This window comes from Propithecus coquereli, unplaced genomic scaffold (assembly GCF_000956105.1).
Source record: "Propithecus coquereli isolate 6110/MARCELLA unplaced genomic scaffold, Pcoq_1.0 Scaffold118, whole genome shotgun sequence".
NCBI lineage: Eukaryota > Metazoa > Chordata > Mammalia > Primates > Indriidae > Propithecus > Propithecus coquereli.
Genome location: NW_012135858.1, coordinates 4,996,104 through 5,022,189, shown reverse-complemented (window position 1 = coordinate 5,022,189; position 26,086 = coordinate 4,996,104). Strand labels below are relative to the sequence as shown.

At 34.0% G+C, this 26,086-nt stretch overlaps 1 protein-coding gene across 1 annotated transcript in view; it reads left to right on the top strand.

Moving 5' to 3' along the window:
• Positions 1 to 26,086, top strand: part of EPC2 (enhancer of polycomb homolog 2 (Drosophila)) — a 128,541-nt gene that overhangs the window by 66,093 nt on the left and 36,362 nt on the right. Inside the window, exons 3-4 of the mRNA XM_012659457.1 lie at positions 14,766 to 14,911; positions 25,163 to 25,369. Coding sequence (XP_012514911.1) covers positions 14,766 to 14,911; positions 25,163 to 25,369 — 353 coding nt within the window. The remainder of the gene's footprint in view (positions 1 to 14,765; positions 14,912 to 25,162; positions 25,370 to 26,086) is intronic.

Genomic DNA, 26,086 nt, shown 5'->3' with positions numbered 1-26,086 from the left:
CTGTGGTTCTTATAGCTGTCATTCCAACTAATTTTGGCTAGTAATATTTGTTATTTATATAAAATGTGGATTTTTCAAAGTGGAAGAGGAGTGTAGTTAGCAGCCTAGTCAGTAAAAAGACTAGGAATAATCCTAATTATGGTATAATCCTGGGGCTTTGTTAAAGATGAGATTAGTCAGTGGACTTGGATCACTACACTACCTTGTAGAAAATGGCTTTGAACTTTTCTGCACTTTATTTGTAAATTGGTGGAAGTGGGGGTTGTGAATATGATCTCTGGCCAAGTTTTATAAATCTAGGAAGTCTGGGAGAATCAAAATGAAGAGTTCTGTGTATTAACACTGAGGTCTCTTGGTACGTCTCTAAGCTAAGCTTGGAGGCTAAGTCAGAACCTTGGAGAGCTCCAGGCAGACGAGGCGATGGTGCTTGGTTGATCTGAACTCAGAGATACACTTGCTTTTCATCAGCCATCTTTGCAAGTTATTTGAAGCCTGAGGACCTGTAAAGTTCAGTGTATTTCACATTAGGCACAAGTAATCTTTTAGAGCAAATACTGTGGGTTTAGAGCAGTGGTTGTCTAAATGTGGTCCAATATCACTTGGGAACTTCTTAGAAATGGAGATTCATAAGCCCCACTCCAATTCTGTATCAGAAACTGGCGATCAAGCCCAGCAATCTGTGTTTTAACAAGCCTTCCAGATGATTCTGGTGAATGCCAAAGTTTGAAAAACACTGGTTTAAAAGCTTTGGTGATACTTGTGTCAAGAAGGGACTTCTGAGTCTTTGTCAGATCTGTTGACTTCCTTAGGGTTAAGAAGTATATGGGCTCACTGGAAGATGTTTTATTCAGACTACTTCATAGTTCATAGATCTGCCTACTCTGAGCCCATTTTAGTGTACATTAGGTGCCATTTAACTGAGAGTTATAATAGATATGTAATAACATTATTGATTCTAGACTTATAAAACTATTCAACTCTGTGTTTTTAAATGTGCATTTTATATATGTGCATATAACTTTATATGGTTCTGAATATTTGTTCCACTGTTTGAAAGTGGATTTGGGGCCAGGCGTGATGGCTTCTGCCTATAATCCTAGCACTTGGGGAGGCACAGTGTTGATTGTTACTGAATTCGTTGAAGTAGTAAACACAGTTTTCAAAAATTATATGAGAAAGGAAATACAGAGTAGGAAGAGGAGATATACAAGTGAGTTTTTAAGTGAATGACACTCTTAGAAGAGTGAAGAGCCTTTAGAAACAAGGTGTACTTGTGCTTCTGTCTTACTTAGTTGCCTGCAATTAAAGGGATAAGATATTGACAGATAGCTTTCAAAATAAACATTTAAGATATTTAAAGATTCAATTCTTTGATTTATCTATATCTGCTGCTTTTGACAGCTCAAATAATTTTTCATTACTGCTGTTATGATTAGAAGGGTTTAATTTAGCTTTTGTGTGGTGTAGTGGGAAAAGTACTGAGCTCTATGAGTCAAGACCCTGAAACCTGTGCTCAGCTTGGCAAGGTTCCTAACCTTTCCATTTTCTGATCTGTAAGATACGTGTTTCCAGCTCTAAATTATGTAACTTTTGATTATACTCATTAACATGTACATTAGTATGGTCTGATCTTCACCTTAACTTGCTTTTTTTTTTTTTTTTTTTATAATAAGACCCCACCAGTAGTAGTGTAGCAAAACTTTACTGCTACCCTCTTAGGATCCCTAGCTGGGCCTGAAAATTAAATTGACATAAGACAGATTAACAGGAGAAAAGCACACAGATTTTTATATCTACCCCATAGGAAAATGAAGACCCAAAAATTATATGGGCCCAAGTGCTGGTAGACTAGGTTGAGCAAAGAGTAACAATTGTGGAAAAGTAACTAAATTATATGGGGAGACTAAAGAAAGATAAAGGTTGTTTTAACAAAGTCTGTTTGTACCAATTTCTCTTTGCCCCAGCTCCCCATTTCTGGTGATAAGAATGGGTTTCCCCCCCACCCCCAGTATGCGTAAGGCATCTTTCACATGAGAATTTTATTCCTGCCTTCAGGAGGAAAAGGGGAGGTCAGTGTGCCCTTCTTGCACCTACTGTTTTTTAAACGTCTTTAGCTCAAAATAATCTTTATGCCAAAGTGGTATCTTTTGGGGTAACATATTTTATTACCCTTCAGTATACTAGAAGGAGAAAAGGTAGGAGGGAGGAGCACAGTGGGAGATCTGAAAGAGGGAGAAAATTCAAAATGGATTCCAGGAATGAGAAAAAACACTCTAAAAATGAGAAGTATACAAATTTTATTTTATGGCACCAAGATCTTTGCTTTACTAAATATTGCCCGAGTAATCATATTTAGTTATATAATTACCCCCTGACACCTGGTGTTTTTTCACCAATATGAGGAAAGGGAATTATACGATTAATTGAACATCTGAGTTCTGGTCTGAGACTACCCTTAGGAACTATTAATTTTTAAGATTTTTACCCCCTGTTTACTAGAGAAGAGTAACTACTATCTAATTGGGGTAAAGCTAATTGGAGTCTGGATCTCCTAGTGTATCTTTGTTTATTTTAGTTTTCCTCTTGACAAGTTGCACATAGATTAAAAAATTTTAAGACTCAGGAAGCACTTACTCTGGGCATCCCCTTTCCTTCTTTTTATTGCTAGTATCTAGTATGTTACAGACCTTCAGTAATTTTCTTTGGAAAAAAATCAGTTCATAAGGGATTCTTCCTGCCTTTAGTGTTTACAGCCTCTTTATTTTCTTTTATTCCTTTCCAGAAGACAAGCAACTCTAGGTAAAAAATGTTCCCTAATAAAAATGGAGTAATTTTGGTGATTTAAAAAACATTTAAAATCAGGAATTGCTATTTTCTTGTTTGTCACTTTATCCATTTGTTAAGAGATGTGAGAGAAGAAAGTCTATACAGAATATTTTGACTCAGTGTAAGAAACAGCTGTCAAACAATACATCTGTCTGCCTCCTTCACTAGAAGTATTCAAGCTGGATTTGCCAGCCATTCCCCTCCGCCCCTTGTTTTATAACTTCATTAAGATTTTTGAACAGTTTTTATCATGTTTACTGTGTTGGGTTTTTGTTTGTTTTTCACGAGTTTATTACATGAACTAAGATGGGAGGAAAGAGGGTCTGCCTCTCTGGGCCTTGATCTTCCTTATATGGAACCCCAGCTTCTTGCTCTCTGGAACATAGCTATCTGCCTGGCGACTTGGTCACACTGACCAGACTTTGAAGCAGTGCTCTTAAGATTTCTTTACTAAGGAGGAGGAAGTACCCCTCCAGAAATTTTTACTCTTAATCATATTTCTTTTGAATTTTTTGACTGCATTTTGCTTAAAATTTCTTCTTACTCAGGAGTCAGCTTTGTCCCTTGTGATTCGTGGGTAGCGCAGAGTGGGGCTTGTGCCATTGCTAGGTATTATGTGCTATTCATGAGCACAGTGCAGTTTCTCTTTAGGATCTTGATGCAGACCAGCTTATTACTAGATGCATTATAGACCACACTGATGGCCCTAGTTTTACCCACAGTTTTGAAAGATGTCCACCACTCTACACTGGGTGGAAGAAAAAAATGCAAAGCCCGGTCCTTGGTCTTCAGCTTTATAAACTGCTGTCCTGTCCTGCAAGTTTTCAAAAGTGAGGATATATACGTAGGCGACCAGCATATAGAACTTCTTTGGAAAATCTTCATATAAATTATATTTTCTGAACAAATATACCCTATGGCCTGGTGTGTTCCTATTCCTTTAGTTCAGACATCTTTTGGGGGCCTATCAGTGTATACATTTGGTGTTTGCATCTCCTTCCTAGTGAATTTTTCAAATCTCTTAGTATGTAATGTACATGATCCATGGATATATCTGTGAATATTGATAGTGTATTCTCTAATCACTGTTTTTCTGATGGCAGAAAGCCTTTCTTTTTCTTTCTCTGTGCTGTCATTCTGCCTGGGACCTGGTAGGAAAGGGAGAATATGAGGGATTCCTGCCAGACTTATTTTAAAAGGGTTTGTTCCTTTTCGAAGGGAAATTGAATTGTGCTCCTTAATAGCACACAGTATCCAGCAGCGATGCAAGTCGCTGCAAATAACTAAAATTTAGAAATATGTACCCAAGTTAAACCTCTATACTGCAAGTAACCAAAAGGAGGGTGACATATAGACAGGCTGTTCCTCTAAATCAGGGAGCAGAAGAAACCTAAACTGGATATAGTCATGTATTTCAAAAGATACAGCATAACAATTTGTTGGAAGATGGAAAAATGATGTTCTAAACCTAATAACCACAAGGTATGTGTGTTTACAAGTAAAGGTCAATACTATCATCCTCGAAATGAGAGACTATGAGGCTTCTAGGACAGGAATTCCTCTTTCATCTGCATTTAGCTCTCTACCTGAGCACTTAATAAAATTGAATTACCATTAAATTCAAACATCTTTTGATTCACTTTGTAAACTATTCCTGCAATACATATTGTGTAGGATATAGATATTATTTCTGGACAATACTAAGTATCTCCATATTTTTTACAGCTTACAAGAAATGGTAGTAGGAAATTATGGAATAAAACCGGTAGGTGCTTCTGGAGGTGGATGGTGATGACAGTTGCAGCATAGTGAATATACTTAGTACCATTAAATTATATACTTAAAAATGGTTAAAATGGTAAATTTTATGTGTATTTTATCACAATAAAAACTATAAAATAAAATAACCTTTCTTGCTCTCTCCCCTTCCCCAAAACACACTGGAGGCAAATTGGGCATGAATAGTAATGTAGATGTTATATAATACTGTAGATGATTGCCTGTGAAATATTTTATATACATTTCCCTCATTTAATTCACTGATTGGTAAGAATTATAAATAATGTTTCTTTATTTCCCCCAAAAGCTATAACATAGAGAATTTGTGTCATTTAAGATCTTTGATGAGAAAAATAATATCAGAACAGGTGATCTAAATAAAATTATTCCTTTTGTCCTTGGTAATACAGGTTTGTTATACAGTCTCTTATAAAAATTGGTAAAAGGGGGAATGATGTTAGTACTACATGGAAGTTGTCCTGGTTATTTTATGATTTTTCCCCACCAAGGGGAGTTGAAATAGCAGGAAATGAATTAAAATCTTCAGTGGGGAGGGGCAAAGGCGTTAATTTGGTTGTTCCATATATAAGGGCCCATTCACCTCTATATTAAGAAAATTAAAGATGACTGCCTGCACCTGGTGTTCCTTTTTTTACCACAGAGGCACAACCTCAGTCCTACAGAGCTCTCAGCTAGTGACAGGTTACATTTTCTCCTAGAGCCCCAACAGAGTCTTCCATTACATTCTGTTTTGTCTTAGCACCCACAGGCCAGCAATTCCATTCTGTTATTTTTGTCCATTTTTAGTGTCCCTTGAGATAGTAGCCAGCCACTCTGAGCGGCTTACACACCCATATAATATAGCATTTACAGTTTGTTTGGACTCTGATAATAAAATTATATAGATTTTCCATAAGCTTGTTATTTTTGTGCACAATTTTACATATAAAGGATTTTTTTTAGGAACTCGTATCACGTTACAGGAGACATATCTGTACTTTTAATAATAATGTAAATAAATTATTGTGGTCAGTTCTGAATATTGGTGAATAGCTCTTGTTTTTTGTCAGTTCATAAAAACAAGAAGGTATCTTATCTGGCCAAATTCAGACCTGAACTTTTCAGAGCTAGATAATTCTTAGGGATGATTTCATTTTTTAAACAATAATAGATTTCTTGCTGTTACCTCACATTCCTGAGTATTTTAGACAGTATCTCTTGAAAACCTGCCATAAGATTGTTTTCTTTGTTAACAGATTATGAATCCCAGGAAATAGCCAAGAGAAGAAACTGTACACCAAAGAGTGAAATTTTGAAAATTGTACTTCCCTAGCAGTCTTTTCTTATCTTTCTTATTCCCAGTTTTTCAGAAACAATTCTTTTTTCCTTACTGACCTAGACCAGGGGTTAGCAAATTTTTTCTATAAAAGGCCAGATAGTAAATGTTTTGGGTTCTGGTGGGCAGGGGAGCCACAGTTGATCTCTGCCATATATTGTTCTTCCTCTTCCTTTCTCCTTCTACTCTTAATTATTTTTTAAATTATTCTTTAAAAATGTGTAAAAGCTGTTCTTTACATTTTCACAGCCTTACCAAATACAAGCTGCAGGCTGGATTTGGTCCATAGGTCACAGTTTGTCATTCCTTGATATAGACTGTTTTAACTAAAGAAATAATTAGAATCCTCTGGTGACTTCCTTGGAATCACTTTTCTTTTCCCAGAAAAGGGAAGACATAGGAAAAGAAATCATTCGTGACATCACTGTTGTTACTCCTGGTCATTTGTTACTTTTCTTTTTAGCTTTAAATTAGAATTTTATATATATGGATTCAGAATAATAGAAAAAATTATTCCTACATGTAACCACAACTGGATAGATGGTTTATTGTCCCCCTCCTTCTTTTTACTATGAATTAATTTCAAATGTTTCCCCAGTGAAGCCTTTGTGATTTTAAGTTTAATAAATTAAAAGTGCATTGGGTACTAATTAAGTCTTCATTTAAGCCAGAGAAATAGATGTAGCAACTCATACATGGGAGGTGTTAGCCTTCAGAGAGGCAGGAAGTAGTACTTTTTTTTTTTTTTTCTGCAATACGGTATTACAGTTTCCAGTTATTCATAGTTGAGACTTAAAGTATTTAAAAACCATGACTTCTGTATACACCAATTATTCAGTTATTAAGGGCATTAATATTAAAAAGACCTATAAAATTGTGTTGTACTTTACTTTCTCTTCTGCTAAATTAAGAGGATAGTCTTGCTCCATTAATGGAGTAGGGTTCAGTAATAATAGCAGTCTATTTTTTTTTTTTTCCACTTTTAGTGTCAAGCATTCAGCTTAATATTTTTTTTCCCAGAATATCATGGGGGTACAAACATTTTGGTTACATGTAATGCCTTTTCCTTGCCCAAGCCAGGACTACAAGCATGCCCTTCCCTTATACAGTGCGTTCTGCCTCCATTAGTTGTGAGTTTACTCACCCCCACACCCTCCCACCTGACTGGCATCCAGTGAATATTACTACCATGTGAGCACCTTAATGTTGATCAGTTAGTACCAATTTGATGGCGAGTACAAGTGTTGCTTGTTTTTCCATTCTTGATACCTCACTTTGAAGGATGGGCTCAAGCTCTATCCAGGATAATATAAGAGGTGCTAATTCTCCATTGTTTTTTATAGTTGAGTAGCATTCCATGGTGTACACATACCACATTTTATTAATCTACTTATGTTGATGGGCACTGGGGTTGTTTCCACATCTTTGCAATTGCGAATTGTGCTGCCATAAGCATTTGAGTGTAGATGTCTTTATTATAGAATGTCTTTTTTGAACATTTACTCTGTACGTGGCACTATGATATGCACAAACTATTTCATTTAATTTTTGTAAGAATCTTTTGAAGTAGGTACATTTATTGGCCTTGTTTTACAGCCAATAATCTGTTGTCCATCTCTATAATTTTGTCATTTCAAGAATGTTATATAAATGGACTTTACAGTATATAACCTTTTGAGATTGCCTTTTACTCCGATTTTCCAAGTTGTTGCATGTACCAATAGTTTGACCTTATTTATTGCTGAGTATAATTCCACGTTCTACAGTTTGTTTAACTCTTTGCCGTGGAGTGACATTTGGGCTTGTTTCCAATTTTTGGCTATTATGACTAAAATTGCTATGAACATTTGTGTGCATGTTTTTGCGTGAGCATAGTTTTCACTTCATAACTATGATTTTGCATAACTATATTTCAGTTTATCTGTTTCTAGTGGTGGACATTTATTTTTCTGATGTTTTGGTTCTATGATTAATGATATAATGAATGGCCTTGTACATGTATGTCCCCTTGTCCACATTTATGAGAGCTTCTGTAGGATATAGGCCCAAATGTGGAATTGCTAGGTCATATAGGCAGTGTGTATTTAACTTGTAAGTGTTGCAGAATTGCTCTCTAAACTGGTCATACCAGTTTATGTTTTCTCCAGTAGTATATGTGAGTTCTTTTTAATCGACACTTGTCAAATTTTAAAATCTTTTTCAATTTTATGGGTTCGAATTGGTGTTTGTTGGTTTAAATTTGCCTTTCACAGATTACAAGTGAGGTTAAACATCTTTTTATGTAGATTACCTCTTCATATTTTGGGGTAATTTTCTTATTGAATTTTAAAAGGGATTCTTATATATTCTTAAATATGTATTCTCTATGTTTATCTTTTTAAAAACTTTTATTATGTAATATTTTCAACATACTCAAAAGTAGAAAAAATAATAATAATGAACTGCCAAGTACTCATCATTTAACTTGGCCACCACTATTCCTCTGTATTTATATATACCTTTTTCTCCACCCCCATGATTTTATAGCCATCTCAATGTTATTTCATTTGGGAATATTGAAACATAATCACAATATTATTATCTAACTGTATACTAATATTAATATGTAATAATACTATTACAATAATAATATCATATCACCCCTTAAAAAAAACCCAGCATTTTCTTAATATCATCAAATATTTAGCGTGCACATTTCTTGCCTGTCCTATAGATTTGATCTCTCTTTCTCTCATTTATCTCCCTTTTTTAAAGCAGTTGATCCTTTTAAGTTGAGATCCAGAAATTTATAGGACAATTTAACTATACAGAAGAATTTAGAATTCTTTTGAATTGGGGTCAAGAGAACTTCCATATGCTATAACTGGTTAATCAGTCTCTTAAGACTCTTTAAATCAGGTATCAAGCATTTATCCTGCCATTTCTATGAACTGTATCTCAGAATCTCTAAATAGTTGAGAAAGGGGAAGTTTCTCTTGATAGACATATTCCAGCTAAAGTAAATCAAGGAGGAATGATAGAATGTCACTATTTTGCAACCTCTAATGAATTAATGGATCAAGGCAATGGTCATTAATAGTTTCTGACATCACAATAGGAGAGACAACCAAAAATTACATACTTCCTGATGGAGATTGATTTCTTAGTACTCTCTAAAAGTGACTATGAAGATGTTTGTTTTATAATCATTACAGATCATAGATTTATACATTTTTATTATGTTTCAATCCATTGAATTTATTATCCTTATCAATACTCACAGTCACCTGTTTTTGGTCAGTAGGAACCTATTCAGGTTAGCTCCCAAGTCTTTTTGACATGACTCTACTATACCAGGAAGCAAGAAAGCTAAGATGTGCCAGGCTCACCTTGTGTATTTCCTGCAGGATGTTCTTGTTCCTTTTGGTGGGAAATTATATTTGTATGCTACAAGCTGGGCTCTAGGGGTGCTCATTGCTACTGTATTGGCCATTATCTCTTAAGATTTTTTAGTGGACTTAACCTGGGAAATACAGCCTTAAAATTTTTTAAAGCTAAAATACATCATGAATTTATGCTAATACCTGAGTACATCCACATAATCCCCCATGTTTCCCACAGGACACCACAGTAGTCTCAGAATAATAATGCTAGCTCTTCCACCAACAATATAATTACCGAAAACAGTTTCAGGTTTTTGTTTGTTGGTTGATTGGTTTTTGCTTTTAGTCCTTGGGGTATGCCCACTAGAAATATATAGTCACTTTACTGTATCTTCAAGATACTTACAGTTGAACCCAAGTGACAATTAGGCTTACTTGTTCCATTTAATTTTTAATTTTAGGGATTTTTTTCCCCAAGATTTTATTTTGTTTTGTAACTATGTAAAATAGTTATATGGTTTGGAAAGTCATATCTATAAAACAAGGTATATTAAAAGAAGTCTAGGTGCTATCCCTATCCCCCTCCCTTCTGTTCCTCCTTTCTCCTATAATTAACCCGTTCTTAAAATATTATGGCTTGTTATATTAATCTTTAATTCAATGATTGCTAAGTAGACCAATGGAAAGAGAAAAGAGATTAGAAACACACCCACACATATATGGAAATTTGATGTATGACTGCAGTGGCATTACAGATCAGTGGGGAGAGGATGGAAATATTTGATAAGTAGTGCTGGGTGAGTTTGTTTCCCATATGGAAAAAAATAGAGATAAAGAATAAATATGAAAAGCAAAATTTTTGGAAGAAAATGTGCAAGGATACCTTTATGACCTGAAGATAATTCTCAAGGCAAAGAACAGAGACCATAAAGGGAAAGACTGATAAATTTTAGTATATTAAAATTTCTGTACAATAAAAGCCATAAAAACAAACCACGGACTGGGAGAAGATGTAAATGTACTCCTTTTAGGCAAGATGGAGTAAAAGGAAAACAGCATAGCCTTCAGAATTCAACAGACCCGGGTTCAAATTCTATGTGACTTGGTGCAAATTAATTACTTAAAACACCTTTAAAGTCTCAATTTCAGTGTATGCAATACAAAGATACAAATAGCTTTCAGAATTTTGTGAGGCTTAAAGAAAATTTATGTAAAAGTGTACATTTAGAAATAAGGAATTGCCTCAGTGGTAACCATTATTATGAATAATTTTAATTTACAATACTTATAAGCAACAACTGAGTTACATTTTTAATAAGCTATTTAAAACTAACTGGAAATGTTTAGGGCTACAAATAAAAAACTAAAGTTCTGCCTTAGAACTTAGAACCTTGAAATAAACTTTGAAACTTGAAATAAATTCAGGGAAATCTATTTTTTGCAAAGGGTGAAGTATTTAGATCAGTGCTTTTGATTGCAAGGCTGGGGACCACCCAAATAACTAAAGCCAAAAAAGGTGGACTTATTGTACAGATTCTTAATGCCTGAGAACTGAAACTATTTAATAGAATTCTTAGCATTTTACTTTTTTCCTTCTACTTTCTAGTACTTCAGAGCTAAGCCTTCTATGGCCCATATTATAATAAATGACATCTTTTCGCTTCTTTCTTATCATTAACTATTTTAATATCTCTGTGTTTTGTTCCCTTTTCCTTCTCATAGTTATCATGCACACTCTTAAATTCCCTCATTTTTCTCTTTTTGTTGTTTACTGCTTGGTTAACTTCACCACAGAATTCTTCTGTGCACACAAAGACACATGCCATTGTTAGCCTTGTTCATGTCTTAATTCTGTTAATCTACTGCATCAAGAAATTTTCAAACCTCCTACCTGCTTTCTCCCCCTCTTTATTTTGGGGAAGGTGGTATTATTTTACCTGTTTTGTTTAGTCGACTGGCCTGTGACACTAACTATTTGTAAGGTTTATTTTTTTAGCAAGAAAAAGCTTTCTAGGTTTCAAAAAATGAAGTGTTAATAAGCTTACTGAAAATATTCAGCCTGAGGCCAAGCACGGTGGCTCATGCCTATAATCCCAACACTTTGGGAGGCCAAGGCAGGAGGCCAGGAATTCAAGACCAGTCTGGGCAACATAGCAAGACTCCATCTCTACCAAAAAAATGTTAAAAATTAGCCAGTCATGGTGGTGTGCACCTGTAGTGCCAGCTACTGAGGAGGCTGAAATGAGAGGATGTCTTGAGTCCAGGAATTCCAGGTTACAGTGAGCTATGGATGTACCACTGCACTCCAGCCCATGCAACAGAATGAGACCCTGTCTCTTGAAAAAAAGAAAAGAAGAAGAAGATGTTCTGCTTGTAGTTTAGAAGAACCTCTTCTTAATATTTATATATTAAAGAAATGCTATTTTTATTCAACAGCTTTAGTAATCACTGCTTTTAAAGTATTTATCTTTTTATCTGGTAGAAGAGATAATATAAAATCAAGTAAAGAGAGGTACAGGCAAACACTTGTACCTGATTTGGAAGCAACAGAATACCTAAATCGATGATTCTTGTATAGTTTTTGAATGAAAAGAGAAATGTTAGTATAGAATACTTAGAGTGCTAGTGCAAGTCTTTACCCTGGTTCTGATTTAACGCATTGTCAGATCTCCTGTCAATTCTCACTATTAATTTTTCTAAACTATTTCCCAGCTTTTCTTGTCCCTTCCCCTGCCTCACAAGCTGGGGCGCTGGCTTTTGTAAGAATAGAATAAGAAGATAGAGCAGATAGGAGGTGGAGGAACAAAAGGTGAGTAAGATTAGGTAGGTGTGTAAAAGATGGTCATGCACAAATTGTATATATACCCTTTCCCTTGAACTTTGAAAACTTCTGTTTAACTTAGAAATTCAGTATGTTGGATTAACTCTGCTCAATATTTTTTAAAATCTTTCTCTAAAATGTCTTCTATTTGTATCAACTACCTGATTTTATTGACTATTTGTTGTTAGTCTGTGGACTAAAGGCAGATCATTGGACTTTCATTATGTGCATTTACAAGTACAACATCCCTTTGTGGAAGGAAGAATAATTTTTAGTAATCTCTATAGTTTGTGAGATATATATCATCTGCCATTGAGTGTGATTTAGATTGGATTGACTTTTTACAAGCATACTTTTAGATTATTTATAATCACGTAATAAAGATAAACCTTACATAAAAGATAAGGAAAAAGTACATTTTCTTCTCAGGAATATTTTAAATGAATCATACCAAGTAATCTGTGTCATTAATTTGTGAATAACTATTTCCTCTGATTTATTAATTTTGTATAGTATGTGATACAAGTTAAATACAATATGTAATACAAGTTAAATTTTAGAATGTGAGACTCATTGGGAGATAAAATACTACCTACCACATTGGGGGTTGTGACTAGTATGTATAAAGGACTTTGAACACTGCCTGGCCCATAGTAAGTGCTATATAAGTTTATAAGTGTTAGCTAACATTTATTTTTGTTTTTGTTGTTGTTATCCAGTGGTAAATTTTTTTTTAAGCAATGTACTAGAGTTCAGATTTTTGAGATACAGTCATTTACTGATTATAAAACAAATACCTTTAAGTTCATTAGTACTATCTGTAGTAGGAGGCTGATTTTACTAAAATCATATAAATATACATATCTGTTCCTATTACTGTATTATGAATCTTTAAGAATGTCATGCTGAATCTGAGAATGCCAGGAGATTTCACATGGTATGAATGTAGGATATTTACACATTGATGTGCAGACAGCCTTTAAGTAAGCAAATTGTTGGTGATTGGTATCTCTCTTACTGTCTTACTCTAAGTCTTGTCATGTAATTTCAATATATAATATGTGGCATTGTAGGGTTTTTTCCCTTCATATTTTAATAATTAATAAATGTACATACTTAAAATGTCAGTACAAAAGGGAACAAAGAGAACATTTTAATTCTCTCCACCATCCTTAAACCCGTACTCCCACAGTTCCCTTACCCAAAGATAGAGAGCTATTATCAGTTTCTTAGATATCCTTTCAAAAATATTCTGTGCATTTACAAGCATATGCATATATATTCATTCTTGCCCTTTTTAAAACACATATCGTAGTGCACTATATGCGCTATTCTACACCTTAGCTTTTTTCACTTAATGTTCATGAAGATCAGTTTCATTCCATATCAGTATACATAGGTCAGTGTCATTTTTTTCTCAGGATTTCAGTCTATATTCCATGTATGTATAAACCGTATTTTATTTATCTAATCCTACATACGTTGCTTGTTTTGCATTTTTCATTTCTTACAATGTTACAGCTAATACCCTGTATATATATCTTTGTTCCTGTGTAGGTTTATGTATAAGATAAATTCCTAGAAATAGAATTGCCAAATTCAAGAGGATACATTTTTAATTGAACTAAATACCAGTTTATAATTTCCTCCTCACAGTGTTTGAGGGGGCTCTCTCCCCCTATTTATTCCCAAATAGCATATTATCAAGTTTTAGATCTTAGTTTGATGAGTGAAACCTATTATCTCATTATATTCTTTGCATCTATTTATTTACAAATGAAGTTAAGCTTTTTTATGTTTAAGTCATTTATATTTATTCTCTGCTATAATGCCAATTCACATCCTTTGCCAGTTTTTGTTGTTATTAGTTCTTATTAATTTGTAAAAAATCTTTAAGGAAATCAGTTATTTATGTTACCCTTTTCTTCCTGTTTGTTCTTTGTCTTTTGACTTAGTTTATTAAATTTTCCATGTGGAGAATTTTTAATTTTATGTAGTCCAGTATATTTTTAATCAGTTTTATGGTTTCTGAGTTTGCTGCGCATGTTATTCCCCCTGTGTTTTCTTCTAGTGTTTTTATGTGTTTTCCTTTTTACTGTAAAATTTTGTTGACTACGTCATTTATTGGTGTTTGGTGTGAGGAAGGAATTTAGTAATTTTTTTTTAGATAACTAGTCTGTTATGCCAGCACCTTTTCTTCTTTAAACAATCCATCTTATCCTCAGTTATTTGACACACCATTTATATCATACACTATGTACTTGAATTTATTTTTGGATTCTTAATTTTGTTACGTAGTTTCCCCATTATGCTACCCAACTACCATGTTCATAATATATTTCATCTTTTTTACAATTTGCTGTTTTTATTTTGTATTTTGACATGTATCTGTGATACTTTAAAATAAGAAATTTCTTGGCTTTTGCTGTTCTATTAATGTTTAAATCCTCTATAAAGCAAAATTTTATTTTTCCTTCCATTGTGCAATTAGTCTCTGAAATTAATTTTTAGATATCTGCTCATGAGCTCCTCTTTGGTCATTGCATTAAAATTTAGAAGTAGTCTCTGGTCAAATAATGATAAAAACCATGTAACTCCATAATTTCTCCTCAATTTGAATAATTTTTCTTTTCCTTCCCAGCTTTTAATCTAGACAACGAGCAACCGGATTATGATATGGATTCAGAAGATGAGACCTTATTAAATAGACTTAACAGAAAGATGGAAATTAAGCCTTTGCAATTTGAAATTATGATTGACAGACTTGAAAAAGCCAGTTCTAATCAGGTACTGTACCATGTAAAAATGTCTCTTATCTTACAGTTAACCCAATTAGCATGTTTATTTTGCATTTTCTTTAAGAGCTGAATGTGTTGCATTTTACTATCTCTTGAATTTTTTTTCCTGACATCCTAGAATTTTTATTTACAATATTTGAATGGAATACTTAAGCATAATTTCCTTGAATATGAGTATGAAGTTCTGTTCTGACTCTTTTTCTGTTTGGATTAAAAATAATACTTGTTACAGTGTTATAATATCTTCTTGATTCTTTCCTTATGGCTGTCTTTTTGGTGCTTCAGTAACTAAATTTGCTTGGTTGGATCTCTAAGGTAGTCATCTTATGTCAAATCTTGCTCAGTTGCCCAGATTTATCTTAAGATACTCATCATTTTAAATCAATTTTAGTTTTAATTATATAATATTAAAACGTTTAAGTGAGGAAAAAATTATTCACAAGGTAATAAAGAGTTTTTAGTAAGATATATATATATATTTATGTATGTATGTATATTGCACAGGGGATTTAAAATGGTACTGTCTTTCTGGAAAGCAATTAAGCAGCCTATGTTAGGAGCCTTAATATGTTTATACACTTTGATTTAGTAATCCCATCTCTAGGAATTGTTCTAAAGAAAAATAATTAGAACAGGGATGCTCAGAATAAACTACAAGTTGTCTATAGGATGGAATATAATACAGCCATTAAAAATTATGATTTTGAGGGATGTCTAGTGCTGTAGGAAATTGTTTGTTATATAATATTAGATCTAGAAAACAGGTTACAGAATTATTTATGTGGAAAACTCTGAGGTTTGTATACAGCATTTATACGTATATACATATGTAGAAAAAGAACAAGAAAGTACAACAAAATGCCAACAATGCTTGTATTTGAGTGCTGGAATTATTAGTGATTTTTATGTTCTTTATTTTTCTGTGTTTTCCAGATTTGCTATAATGAGCATTGTTGATAATGTTATTAGATTTTTTAAAAATGAACTATTTTTAAAATAATTTTGGTGTACCTGTGTATTAATATGCTAATTGTTAATATACTAGATTACAGACATAATAAAGTTGCAAATAAACTTTTTACAGTAGATCATTAAAACTTTTCACTAGTTTACTCATACAAATTCATTATTTTCCCTTACTCTACTGCTTAAGTCTTTTAAATCTCTGAGGCATTCTCAGCTTTTCAGAGCATTTCCCAGATTTTTTCATTAGAAAATGACTTTGCTGCATATTTAGCCTTTCTTCCAGTTTTTTCTCCCCATTATGATGGAAAGTAATATCCATCAGTACTATCCAAAGAAGTATACTTTGAAAATTGAATTTTGTAAAATTCAGTTTATTGGTTTTTGAGAGCTTCGTTGTCTTTCTTGTTTTTTTATTGGGAATTTTTCTAAATTACCAAAGTGATATTCATTATAATTAATGCTTACAGTTTTCCAGGGATTTTGATCACTGGTATCAGATGAGTTTCCGTTTTTCTTTAGATGTAAATTTTCCTAGCGTTCGTAGGCTGGATCAGTCTTTTGGTATTTTTACTGTTTCTCGTGTTTGCTTAGAACTTACTCATTGTGTCTAAGATTATATCATCAAGAGCCTTCAACTCTCGGTTCTATACTTTGCTTTCTTTCAGTCAGTCAGTAATATTTATTTAGTGCCCAGGTGAACAAGACAGGTGATAGCACTGAACAAGACAGATGACAAAAGTTCTGCCCTTGTGGAGCTTATTATCGAAGTGGGCAGGACAAACAAAAAAGTATGTAAACAGTGCAGTTAACTATGTGCATAAAATCAGCACCATCCTCCTATTTTAGTTCTCTTTGCCCAGAGACAAGCTTCTAGGCCTGAAACAAACACTGGCTAGGCACAGAGCATGATAGCATTTGCTTTCAGCAGTACAGATAAAAGTGGAAATTTAATCATTGGAATAAGATAATGGTCCTGTTATTAGAACCTAGGATTAAACCAAAGGGCTGTCTTCATTCCAAGTCCTTGATTGGTCAATTCATTGATCCCCTTATTTTTCCTTTTTGGGGGTTGGCATACTACCAGATCCCAGGACAAGGAATCAAGTTTATAGTTAAACTGATATTTATCTTAATATTGGTAGAAAAAGACATAAAAGATAGACTGAAGTAGACCTTCCGTGTCCATAATTCTAGAAGACTACTTCAATGGAGGCATTATTGAAAGCCTTTGTTGCCAAATGCTGTAATTATTTTCGATCTCAATCTGTTTATTTTATTTGTACTATCCTTATATTTTGAAACTATCTTCACATTTGTGAGTTTTTTAAATACAATTTATTCCCTTCTGGTTTTATTATTTCTTATGACCATTCCTTCTAACTTTATTTCGCTAGCTCCTTTTTATTCAACTCCTGTAAACATCATGTGTCTTGAATTTCTGTTCTTGGTATTCTTATCCTATATATTTTTGGGTAATAGCATATTTTGTGGATATAATAATCCGTATACCTTTGGCCTTGACCTCTTTCTCAAGCTCCAGAATTTTTTTCTCTTTTTGGTTCTTCTTATGTCCACCTAGATGGTCCTTAGTCCTCTCAAGTTTAACCTTTCCAAAACTGAACTTACTGTCTTATCCTAGATGATTGCATATTCCTTATCTCTCCAGTGACTCCCAAAACTCAGAATCACCTATTTTTTTTATCCTTTTCCTTCAATCCCTAAATTCATCTAGTTACCAAATTCTTTGATTTAATCTTAATAATCTTCTTTCAGACATGGCAACTAATTGCAATACCTGACCTGAGACTGAATCTTATACTGGAAGGGGGAAAATGCTACAACGATTATTTTTGAGTCAGTTGACGAAATTGGGATATGGATGGTAGATTAGGTAAAATATCAATGTTAAATTTACTAAAGTTCATTACTATGGTTATGGAAGAGGATATCACTATTCTTTATAAATATACACTTAAGTATTTTGGGGGTAAAGAGCCATGATATATGTAACTTACCCTCAGATGGATTAGAAAAAAGGGTGTGTATGTGTGTGAGAGAGAGAGTGTAGCGTGCATGTGCACAAGTGTTAAAACAAACGGAGATGAAAGCTAACAGTGAGAGAGTCCAAATCTAAAGGGTATACAGGTATTCTTTGAAATACTTTATTTTTGCAAATTTTCTGTTTTCGATGATTTCTAAACAAAAAGTTTATTTTTTTAAATTACAAGCCACCTTAAAGGGCATTCTCTTTCATAGGATTTCCTCTAAAATAAATACCTTAATAAAACACTTTCCAAGAAATAAATGTTTTTTAAAAGTTTTGTTTCTAAAACCCTCAGTGTTTTAATTTATAAAGCTTTATTTTCTCCTTCTTATAAACTATCTAACACCCTATTTTTTGTTATTTATTAACCTCTCTACTCTGTTGACCTTTCACTGCTATCCACTTACCACACATTCCTTCTATACTTTTTCTTTACTCCCCTACCCAAAACAGAATGCTCTTTCTAAACCATGAAGAAAATAGAGACCCTCAGCCATGAGTTCCATCATTTTCCTTCCCTCTACCTCCATACCACCTTTTATCCTTTTTTATAGAGGCATAATCCTAAACCCTTTGTAACTCTTCCTTGTATACCTTGTATATTCCTTGAATATTTTATTTTCAGTCATCTTTTCTCTCATTTCTTCAATCTTACTCTGTCCAAAAAGTTGCCCGAGGGTCCCTATTTCTAAGAGAACTCTTTCATTTGACCCCATCTTTGTCAGTAAACTACCACCCTGTGTCTTTTCTTTTTTTGTCATAGCTAAATTTTCAGAAGTTGAGCTATACTTGGTGCTTCCTATGTTTACATTTTTTTTTTTTTACAGTACTTTGAGTTGCTGTTTTACCTGTGTTCACCTTTTATTCATTCACATCACAATCCATTTCAGTTTACTGAAATTGCACTATTTAAGATTACCAGTAACCTCCTAATTGTCATCCAAGAGCTTCTTTTCAACCTGTATCCTATTTAAAATATCCCTGTAGTGTTGGATGATGTTAACAAACACATTTTCCTGATTCTTTTTTTCTTTTCATCTCCTCTTTCATTGTTCCTCTATATTTCATGCATTGGTGGTTCCTTTGGTATCTGTCCTGAGCATTTATTCTTTACTAACAGTTTGTTGCTGGTTCTCAAATCCGTGCCTTTTCCCACTAAGCTCCAGAGCTGTGTTTCTTATTGAACCTCTCCACATGAGCAAGTATTTCAGATTCAACATTCCAGACCCCCCTTACTTTACCTCCCCCAGGTTTGCTTTCTCTTTCTCTGTTAATGGCATCATCATCTTCCACTCAATTGATCAGCTTTGCACTTTAGTGCTTGACTTCTTTGTAATCATTCATATATCCAAATGTCACTAAATCAAACCAATTTTTTGTTTCAAAATATCATACTGGCTGAGTAACTCTTAGCCAAAATGCTTGGGACCAGAAGTGTTTCAGATTTCAGATTTTTTTCAGATTTTGGAATATTTGCAGGTACATAATGAGATATTTTGGGAATGGGACCCAAGTCTAAACATGAAATTCATTTATGTTTCATATACATCTTATACACGTAGACTGAAGGTAATTTTATACAACTTTTTTTATAATTTTGTGTAACAAAATTTTGACTACATTTTGACTGTGACCCGTCATTTGAGGTCCAGTGTGGCAGTGTGGAAGTTTCCGCTTGTGACATCATGTCGGTGCTCAGAAAGTTTTGGATTTTGGAGAATTTTGGATTTTCAGATTAAGGATGCTTACCCTGTATTTGTGTGTACCTACTTGCCTCATTTTTATTACCTTTCACTTGAACTACTACTATTCTGCCACCAGCCATATTATTAAACACTAGTCTCCTAAGGAAAAAAAAAAAGCCAGCTTCCACTGTCTATGAAGTAAAATCTATATTCTATCTGACTCCAGCCACACTGGGCTTTTTTCTGGTCCCCTGTGTACCATGTCCTTTTATAGCTCTACGTTTTCCCTTCTGCCTGGAATGCCTGGCCCTACATTTCTAATACTATGGTCTTAGTTAAACATGTCATCTGCATCCCAAGGTGATGATTTTACTAAATATTTCACAGTCACCTAACAAGGCTCGTTATCTTCTCAGGCTGAAAGAGGAGTTTCTCATTACCCTGTGCCCTATTTTCACTCAGCCAAGTTCCATATTTTAGGTTCCATGACTTAATAGCACCTCTATTTCCTAGAGCCAGATTCCTGCCATAGTCTTGGAGACTGGAAATAGAAGCCAGAGCTATGGGTTTTTCCTAGGAATGCTCCTAAACAGTTAAATAGTCCTTTAAGAAGAAAGATATACTATGTTGATAATTATAGCTAAAAAAAGATGAACATTTAATACTCTTATAGGCTGTTCTTTGCAGCCTAAGACCTCATCCTGTATTTGGAAAATCCTTCGCTTGATGAGTCTTGGTGCAAGGCAGAACCTGCCTCCCAGCCTCCATAAGAACTGAGAAGGCTAACTGCTCTTTCAAAACCCCTTTTTCATCTAGGGTACTATTGCCCTGCTTTGAATTAGGAGACTATCACATGACCTAGGCTCTGCCAATTAAAATCCCCAAATTTAAATTGAGAGCTAGTAATGCAAAGAAGCAGGGATCACAGAGAAATCTCTGGTGGTAGTGGAGGTGGCAGCAAGATTAGAGTTACCACAGTGTCAGTGGCAGTGGCAGCTGTCCGAACTACAGTCCATGCCAGTGATGTTCATAGTGCAGGCAGCAGTGATTTCCCCACTAAATCAGTTTTGTGGCCTGATTTTAGTCATTGTAGATTCCAAGCCTAATTCTCCAAACTTCTGAAGATGTGGAGCTATCCAGTTTATTTTTAATAAATTCCTTTCTATTGGTTACAAGTAGAAACTACGACTGATATATGCTCCCAACCTTCATTGTACTTACAAAAGTCAGAAGTGCCCAAAGCTCAATATAATATAATAATCAGATTATCCATTTTTTCATCATGCAGCACCTTAAATGTTTACTTGAAATTGAATTATTAATTGTGCTCTGGCTGGGGCAGTTCCCAAGCAGATGCACCAAATCAGTGTAGTAGTTAGGAAAATGTGGTTCTCAGGTACTCTAGGAACAAGTACACTTTTACACAGTCTCCTATGTTTTTTAATTTTGTATGTTCTTTACTGTAACTTTTAAATATTTGTATATTAAAAATGAAATTTGATCTAGATCTTTTGAAGCAGTCTCAATGAACTGTCACATAGTACAGTTTTAAAAACCACCACACCATGCTGTAATATGTGTGTACAGGTATTTTATTATGATTATGCTACACAAAGTTAATGAAAGAGTAATCCAATTACACAAATAATTTGAATTTAATATTTAATTTAATTTTATATGTTTCATTTCACCTCATTTGAATCTTATCCAGATTTGTTTTTAACTTTATATTATTAAAACATCAGGGGTCATTCCTATGACTGCAAGAAGGTTGGCTTTAGCATGTCAGTGATCCATCAATATGTAGTTAGAAAAGAATTTTCTCCTAAATGGCATATTAACAGAATTCTTGACAATTTCTAAGACCTTAGAAGATTGTTCATAGAATTGGATAGACCTTTGTTCTAATCATTTTATCATTATGATTTCATTATTCCGAGATATTTTTGGTTCAGCCATCGGTTAGTAGTGTTAAGAATCAGAAAGCTCCAGTGCAAGTTTTGAAGGAAGAAATGAATTGATAAAGAGATCCTTCTAAAATAGTCATCTCAAGCATGGAGATAAGTGGAATAGTATGAATTTAATAGGTTAGTATCACTTTTCTAGGAGAGAGAAAAGTGTTATTTAGCTATGGCATTAGCAGTCTTAGAAATTAAACAGGTATTTTCTTTTTTGATTTGGGCATATGTTCCTTGAAAAATGGTACATGGTTTATGTTTGGGCACTTGCCCAAAGACAGGAGGAGTTTATAATTCTACCACGTCTTTGCAGCTATAGTTGAAGATGTTTTCCATTTTCTGGATCTTTGGTGAAGATAATGCATACTCCTTAATTTAATGTATATAGAATGCTCAATGTATAAAAACGTATATTTTTATTTCATTGAATGCTGACGTTTTCTCCTCAGATTGTCTTTCTATAATTTTGTGGTATTATGTAAATTAGGGATCATTTTATGAGAATATTTCTTTATAGTGTTACCTGTTTAGAGTCATATCACAATTTCTCTGTGTTGATTTTGAACTGTGCTGATTCATTCTTAGCATAAAGTGAAAAGTGATCACTTAATCCTTTTTGAATTTAATGCAAATGCTTATCATTATATGGAAACCTGCGTTTGGCAATATTTGGGCTATTGCACAAATAGTAAACAATCAGATTTGAAAGAAGCAAAATGAAAAAAGAAGGTGCATAACGGAGGGATGGTCACTTATCAACATCGAAAAGAAATGCAGGCACTCCCAGATGGAAATTTTTTTTACTCTGCTCTGTATTTTATTATACTGATACTCAGTTCCAAATTTTTATATCGTTCTCTTATTGATTAATTTGTAGTTATGTCTTACCTTTATTGCCATATTGTGAGGTTTTTTTTAGGTAGTGAATTCATCTTAAAGTCTTTTCCTTTATTTTCCCCACATCCTAAAACTCATGGATGTGCTGATAGTAGTTAATTGTTAATTACTTACTGCTTAATTGACTATTTTATAAATTAAAAGACATTAAGTTTTATATGTAATTTATTCATTTGTGTATTGAAAATGTATTTATTGAAATTACTATACCATGGGTTTTGTCCATTAGCAAACTAGATGGTCCTAGTCTTCATGGAGCTTGTAGCAATCTAGAAGAAAAGCCCATATAGTAGGAAAATTTTTTTTATCTCCCCATCCCCAAGTCCCTAGATAATAAATAAATAAATCAAACAACTCACAGATATCTTGGAAGTAATGAATTTTTCACAGACCCTTCTGCCAGTTAAAATACTAGTTTTTACTGCTCTCTAGTAGATGATGTACATGCTAAATGACAGAACTTTTTCTATACTATATAAAAATAGTAGGGTTCTGATTTTGTGGATTTCTAATCATGTGACATAATTTGTGACTACTTTATCTATAAGTAGTTCTTGCCCAGTCAAATTGATGCCATCACCATAATAGAGATGCAGTGATACTAGTTGCCTTAGAATAGCTAAAGATAATTTTTACAGAAAAATTAAAACCAAGATCATTTCATAAAATAGGAAGTTGCTGTATAACAATATAAAAACCACAGTTAACATTGGAAAGAAATATTACGATGTTTACCTGTAAACTGTATATTGAGTTCTTACTACCTGTGACATAAAGAGGGTACTTAACAGCAAGGCAAAAAGACATTGCAAGCTGGAGCAAGAAGCACCAGAGAAGAAAATCTGAGCGGGTGTTTTAATCTCCTGACACACATCATGCAGGAGCATAGGAAGCAGTGTGAACTTGATAGTATTAAGTACTATTCTGCTGACTGGTGGAAAGAGGCTTTACCCTCTTCCCCACTCTGAGGTTAAGTTCTTGATTTAGTTAGTGATGATTACAAAATTTTACCAGAAGCATAATGGCCAAACAGCTAAAGCACATGTAGCGTATAACAGCATTGTTTCCCTTGGCCTCCAGAACACATAAGCGCTACCAGTGATGCTATAATGCTGTCGGGATAAGGTAGAATTTTTTTAGATCCAGAAAGCTTAATTTTTATTCTACCTCTCTCCTTGTAGACTCTGGGAGTCTACATCACCATTCTGGAGAACTTCAGCTAACAGGAAAGTGTCCATTTAAAGCTGATGTTTGGAAATACTGGTTCTTTTGGTTTGGTCTCATATTCCAGGCTTTGGCCCTCCAGTTTAAGGACCAAGTTAGCCTCTCCGATGCATTTGAGCGGCCTCTACTGAGAGACTGGGTAACCAAAGAATGACCACTTATCATTTTACTGCACTAAACGTAGTTGTCACGTGGACTAGAATACTTTAGTTGACATTGTCAGTGTATTCTCTTCCTGTAGTTAAGCTAAATAGGCAGCGAAATTATAATAAGAAACTGACTAACTGTAGAAATCATCATAGGACTTGAGGTCCAATGATCAGTGCATTTATTCCATGAAGTTATGCCAATACAAGAAGTCAAATCATGAGAAATTTATTTGGTGAGTCATGCCTTCTTCAGTAGACTTTACACAACATACAGATCAACACGTATATTGATCTTATAATTTCAGTGAGGAAAAATTTTTCCTTCATTTCCAAGTTCTAGGGAAACCTTTCTTGGGAAATATCTGTTGTGAAAATGAGTTTTCATCTCTAAAGTGGTATAGGTAAAAAGACCAGGATACATCACTTAAGCGGGCTTTCCCACCCTAAAATGACATAATCTTTTTCTAAAGTTCACTGTAAATGGATATGTGCAACCCCCATTCCATACTACTAAAGCTGATTGGCTTATCTCATCTATTCAAGGATCAAGGCAACAGATGTGACCAAGCAAATTTTTATAAACCTTAGTTTGAGCTATGTCAGCATTATACTGGTTGCATTGATAAAGAAGTAGGTTCCTGAGATACCAATGTTAGAGCTCCTAAGGGAACCATCTTAGGGCCACTGTCCCAGACATGACAATGTCATTAGTAGAATGAGTGTTAAGAACAAGGATTGTCTAGTACTTAAACCCTTGGCTAAAGGGATTGCTTTTGTATGTCATTAGTAGAAAGAATTCAAAATTGCATAATGTCAAAACTTCTGGAAACATGCTAAATTTGTTTTTTATCAGTTCCAAAAGAGCCATATTATAGTAAGTTGAAATATAGTAGGAAATAGTCATCTTTTATTTTAGAGGTAGGTAAAGAGAAACCTTCTCTTTTAGTTTCTATTGAAAAACAAACAGAAGCTAGTTGACTTGAAAACTGGTCAATATTCACATGTGTAGAATCATAGATTATCAGAATTTTGAAGGACTGTGGGTATCTTCCCTGAGGCATAAATTTATTGTAGTCTTCCCAAGTATTGTTTATTGAGCCTTCTTAAATATTTTAAGTGTCAGAACTCAGTATCAATATTTTGATAAATCTACTAATTGATGAGTCCTTTGTGAGATTGAATTGAATTGTGTCTTCACCTGCCATTGTAATATCCAATCATAATTGTTAGAACTGGTCACATTTTTTTCCCCTATAGCTGTAATCTTTTCTCTTCTTGAAACATTGTAGTCAATGACATTTTGTATTTTTCATTTAGCTTGTAACACTTCAAGAAGCGAAACTGCTGCTAAATGAAGATGATTACCTTATTAAAGCTGTATATGACTACTGGGTGAGAAAACGTAAAAACTGCAGGGGACCATCTCTCATTCCTCAGATAAAACAAGAGAAAAGGGATGGTTCTACCAACAATGACCCTTATGTTGCCTTTCGGAGGAGAACAGAGAAAATGCAAACTCGAAAGGTAATGTGCAAATTAGATTTAATTGAATGTAGCTTAATATTTAAGACCAATAGTTTTTTCTAATAACTTGAATAATTTTGAATAACTTGAACATAATGGGAGCTAGTGACATTGATGAGCTTTTTGTTAGAGATCCTACTTTTCAGTAGCTTCTGTTGGCCAGTTGTTTACAGTGTTTACTACTCATGCCCTTTATAAATCTACTCATCTATTTTAGGCTTGCAGTTAAAGTGATATGAGGAATTTTGTGTACTTATGCATCTCAGCAGTTTGGAGTTCTTCAGTAAACTACATTCTATCATGAATCTCCTGTGTTTGGGAGGCTGAGAATTTGAAATAATAATACTTTTGCTTGTTGGTCACTTAAGAGCTTACAGTTCCTTTGAAACCATATTCTAGTTCTTGCAAGTAAAAATGGGCCTTGCTACCTCTAGCTACTATGGAGTTGTGGGAAGTAGGGAAAGGTTCATTTTCTATCAATAGTCAAAAGAAACTGGAATCTTTTTCTCCTTTACTGAGTTGTCAGTTGTGTTAGATTTCAGATTGTTGAACTTGTCCCCATCTGGCTTTCAGAAGCAGAGCGAGGCAGAATTTTAAGTAAGAGAAACAAGATCTCATGCTATGGAGTGATAGTGATATGGTATAAAGGAAAGCATATTTCAGAGGGGTATTACTGCCTTCCATTTCTCATAATAGTAAATACCACACACGGTAACA